The 3945-nt window shown below is 40.9% G+C and overlaps 1 protein-coding gene across 1 annotated transcript; it reads right to left on the bottom strand.

Moving 5' to 3' along the window:
- Window positions 1-212: 212 nt before the first annotated feature.
- Window positions 213-2402, bottom strand: Csnka2ip (casein kinase 2 subunit alpha' interacting protein). Its single transcript, XM_027413325.2, has one exon. It carries the CDS (start codon window positions 2400-2402, stop codon window positions 213-215), a length of 2190 nt encoding a protein of 729 aa, XP_027269126.2.
- Window positions 2403-3945: the final 1543 nt, after the last annotated feature.

Genomic DNA, 3945 nt, shown 5'->3' with positions numbered 1-3945 from the left:
TAGAATTCATTATTCCACATTTTAGAAGATACCAGTTCATCCTCCAACTAACATTTAGAATAACATTTTAGAAATAATACTTCTCAAATAGGTACTTCATTAGCTAAAATGGAGTCATACTTGGGTTTTAAAAATATAAATAGTAAAACAGGCATCAGTGTCAAAGAACTAGAAAAAGACATTGCTCTCAAAGAGACAGAAAGTTGATTTAATCAGGATTTCTCATTTTGGAACTTTGTTTGCAAATATCTGAACAGTGTGTTCGGTCCCCTTTTCCCCTTTTTCATGGATTTCGTGTTGCGAGTCCTCACATGCTTGGTTTTGGGTGGAGCCGTTTGTCTTGTTTTGGTGGTTTCAGAACCTGTACCCCGTATGAACTCAAGCCAGGACACCCCTGGAGGTAACCGGTGGTAACTTCTTACCTTGGCAACGACATAACCCGAGAGCGGAGGTGGAGCAGGTTCTTTACAAGGAGAGGGTGAAGAGGGAGAGCCAATAGACAAAGAGGAGGAATAAGAGGAAATGGAAGAGCAAGAAGATGATGATGATGATGACGGGGCGGGAACTGGGGTTTGGGGGTGAATGTTACTACTGTTTTTGACATAGAACAGCCAATCTATTGCCTCGGGCTCTTGGCTTGTATCTTTGTCCTCAGCGGATACAGCCAACCATTTTTTGTTTGTCTTGAGCCCCTGGATGAAATCGGATTCAGATTCAGGGAAAAACTGTGTTATCTTCTCTAATTCTTCAAGATTTTCATCTAAGGCTTCTAGATTTTCTTCATGTTGACTGTCTTTCATGGGGAGTTGGTAACAGGATGAGGAAGAAGTCTCTGGTAGAGAAAGGATAAGAACCATTTTCACATCTACTTTTCCATCAGAGCTGCTCTCAGGTGTTGGTATGACAAAGAGTGTTGCACATCGAGGATCTTTCTTTCCTGTAAGGTGGTTACACTGAGATTTTACGCAGGAAGCACAATCTAAACAAACAGTGTATGTTGACGAAAGTCGGGGACCAGGACGAGGATTTGGCCTTCCCCTCATTCTTCGAAAGAGAATTTGCCTAGAGAGGTCTTTCTGGATTGTAGTCTTGGAGATAGAATTGACAATTTTATTTACAACATCAGCAGGGACAGTACCACCTTTAATAATGCAGGGATGACTATAATCTAAGGACCATGTGCTTTCATTCTCCGGTTCTGGCTTCACAATTTGTTCACAGTTACCTTTACTCTGTAGTTTGGAACCTGGAATGAAAGCATTTTTGTTCTTGATGCAGGGCTTGGGACTTGATACTCTTTGGCCTGAGAGATTTGGTTTAGGATGAACTGGGGATAGTTGACGGGCTTTGTGTTTGTCATTGGCTGAAGCTGTACTGTGGACCTTGGGGTGACATATAGGTGATGGGAGAGTCCCGGCTCTATGATCACATCTGAGCACTGCTTTAGGCTTTGGCTGGCATGCTGGTAAATTCTGAGGTAGATGAACAGAATGTGATGATAAAGGTGATTTCCTTGATTTTACTTGGGACAATGGCAAATTCAGAATATTGTTATTAGAGTTTGATACAGGAACTTTCAGAGGTTTACTGTCAGACAATGGTGAATTGTGAGACATTCGATTGCCCTCCAGAGAAGATGAAGTTGGAATAGAGTCATTTCTGTGAAGTTTGTTGTTTAATGGTGGTGTGGTCAAAGCTTTTGGATTGGATTCTGATAAAGATGATAAAAGGAAGTCCAATGAGGAGCCCTTCTGTGATTTAGTTTTACATACCGTTGAGTTAAGTTCACTTTGACCCAATTCCAAAGAAGATGAAGCCCAGAAGACACTGAGGGAAGGTGATTCTTGATGTTGAGAGGAAGATGAAGATGATGTTGAGACTCTTTGTTTAGACTCCAATAAGGGTATTTTCCGGCAAAAGTCAATACTTGATGATGTCTGAGTCTTCTGGGGGGGTAATCTTGATCTCAGAGATATTGGGCTAGTTTCCAAAGATGAAGTCTTGGTAAAGCTAGATAAAGATGTTGTCTGAGGTTTGTGGTGAGACAAAGTTGAGTCTAAGCATTTCCTAGAGGGATTAAATGAACCTTTCAAGTAGGGATCTTTTGAAGATGTTCCTGGATATTTGGAGTGTGAAGATGATGATTTCATAGCCCTGCTATAGGAGCCATGAAACCCTTTAGAGATCGGAGATGGCAATGTCGAGAAGCTCTGGGCCTTTTTGCTATAGGTTGATGGGGATACTGTGACTGTATTTTGAGATTGTTCTTTGCACACAGGTTGGCTTTTGCATTGGTTTAGTGTATTACTTGTGTATTGATATGCAGGTGAATTGTTTGTACTTTGTTGCTGAGAGTTGTCTAAATGCACAAAGCGGTGATCGTGATATGCCAATGGCACCATCTTGTGCTGCAGCAGAGATCTTTTGAGAAGCAGTTTGCTTACAAGGATGTTTTACTAACAGTCTTTAGAGCAAGAATCCATGGACAATGGGCACTTAAATAAGCCCTAGTAGTTCTAATTTCTATCTTGTTATGTTCGTGTTAGCAGTAAATGTTGTAGAATATATCACAATGAAACAGTAAATGAAATTGGGGAGGGGATGTCACCACTTAAGATTATCCTCTGTCTTCCATTTAATTTCCAAGAGCTATTGGTTTTTTCCTCTTTGTGTCTCTTTAAGGAAAAATTCCTGTTAACAAAATAGTAAAGAATTTAGAAGAGGTTCTTACTGGATATAATTTTCTCAATCTGTAGTGACTAGAACACAGCGCTTATAAGATGAAACCAAGAATGTATGCCCAACCACCTCACATATCTTTTTAATTAATTTATCTAAGCTCATTACACACCCATAAAACAACTCAATGATACATCAGTAAACGTCATCAAAATGTGATAGACAAAATGAAAACTGAAGAAGTCAATACCTGCAAAGAATGTATATTAAATAGAAGGCTCGTGTACTGCTCTAGGGATATAAATTGGCAAAGTCTGTTTGAGAAATTCCCTAATTAGATCCATTAATTTAGTTTCATTATTACAGAGAGAATTACCACTACAAAGAACATTACAGCAGACATACATGCATTGAGCAAGGCATTCTTTGATTTGTTTTTTTAATAATAAATACAAACTAGAATCAAGTGCTGATCAATAATAGAATATGTAAATAATGTGTAGTCAAGGGTCGGTACCAGACTGGTAAAACCCACAGAAACAGCTGGCTTGAACAAGGGGGAGCACATTGACCCCAGACTGCTGTCTGTGAGTCCAGTACAGGACTGATCCAGACCCCTGATCATGATTGTCAATGAGGAGGCCTCTGCACTCTAGGGCGCCCCTGGTAGTGGTTTAGTATTTTCCCTGGTGTAAGAAGGGACATTGAGAGCCTATCCCACATGAAGGGATGCACTCTTGGCCTGGACACACAGGGAAGGGCCTAGGCCCGGCCGAGGATGATGTGGTGGACTTTGGGGAGCCTCTGTTGAGAGCCCTACCCTGCCTGGGGAGTGGAGGGTGGATGGGGTGGGGAGCAGGACAGGGATGAGGGAGGAGGGGTGGGGGTGAGGGGCAGGAGAGGGAGAAGGGATTGGCTTGTGAAACAAGCTTGTTCCTAATTTGAACTATTAAAAAAAGAAAAGATATATAAAACAATGAAAATTAACAGAAAATACAACACTAATGCAACTGCCTACATGAATCTCACATGGAGGATATTAAGTAAGAGAATCATATATAGCCACTAGCTATTTCATGATTTTATGAATGAAACAACAAAAGTTAGCAACCCTAACCACATGGCTGAAATGAGTGTGCTTGCTGAGGTAAAGATCAGGAGCGAGCACAAAGGCATGTCTGGAAGGCAGTGCTCTTCTGCTTCTGAACCTGATCCTGATGAGATAAATGAATTCACTGGGTGCTAATTGAGCCCTAACACTTATGT

Source organism: Cricetulus griseus, chromosome 4 (genome assembly GCF_003668045.3).
Source record: "Cricetulus griseus strain 17A/GY chromosome 4, alternate assembly CriGri-PICRH-1.0, whole genome shotgun sequence".
In the NCBI taxonomy this organism is placed as follows: domain Eukaryota; kingdom Metazoa; phylum Chordata; class Mammalia; order Rodentia; family Cricetidae; genus Cricetulus; species Cricetulus griseus.
The sequence above is the reverse complement of the archived record's forward strand: the minus strand, read 5'-3'. Positions and strand labels throughout refer to the sequence as shown.

What these genes read in the sequence shown, in the direction of transcription:
- Csnka2ip (XM_027413325.2), bottom strand. Translation starts at nt 2,402, where the DNA reads ATGGTGCCATTGGCATATCACGATCACCGCTTTGTGCATTTAGACAAC.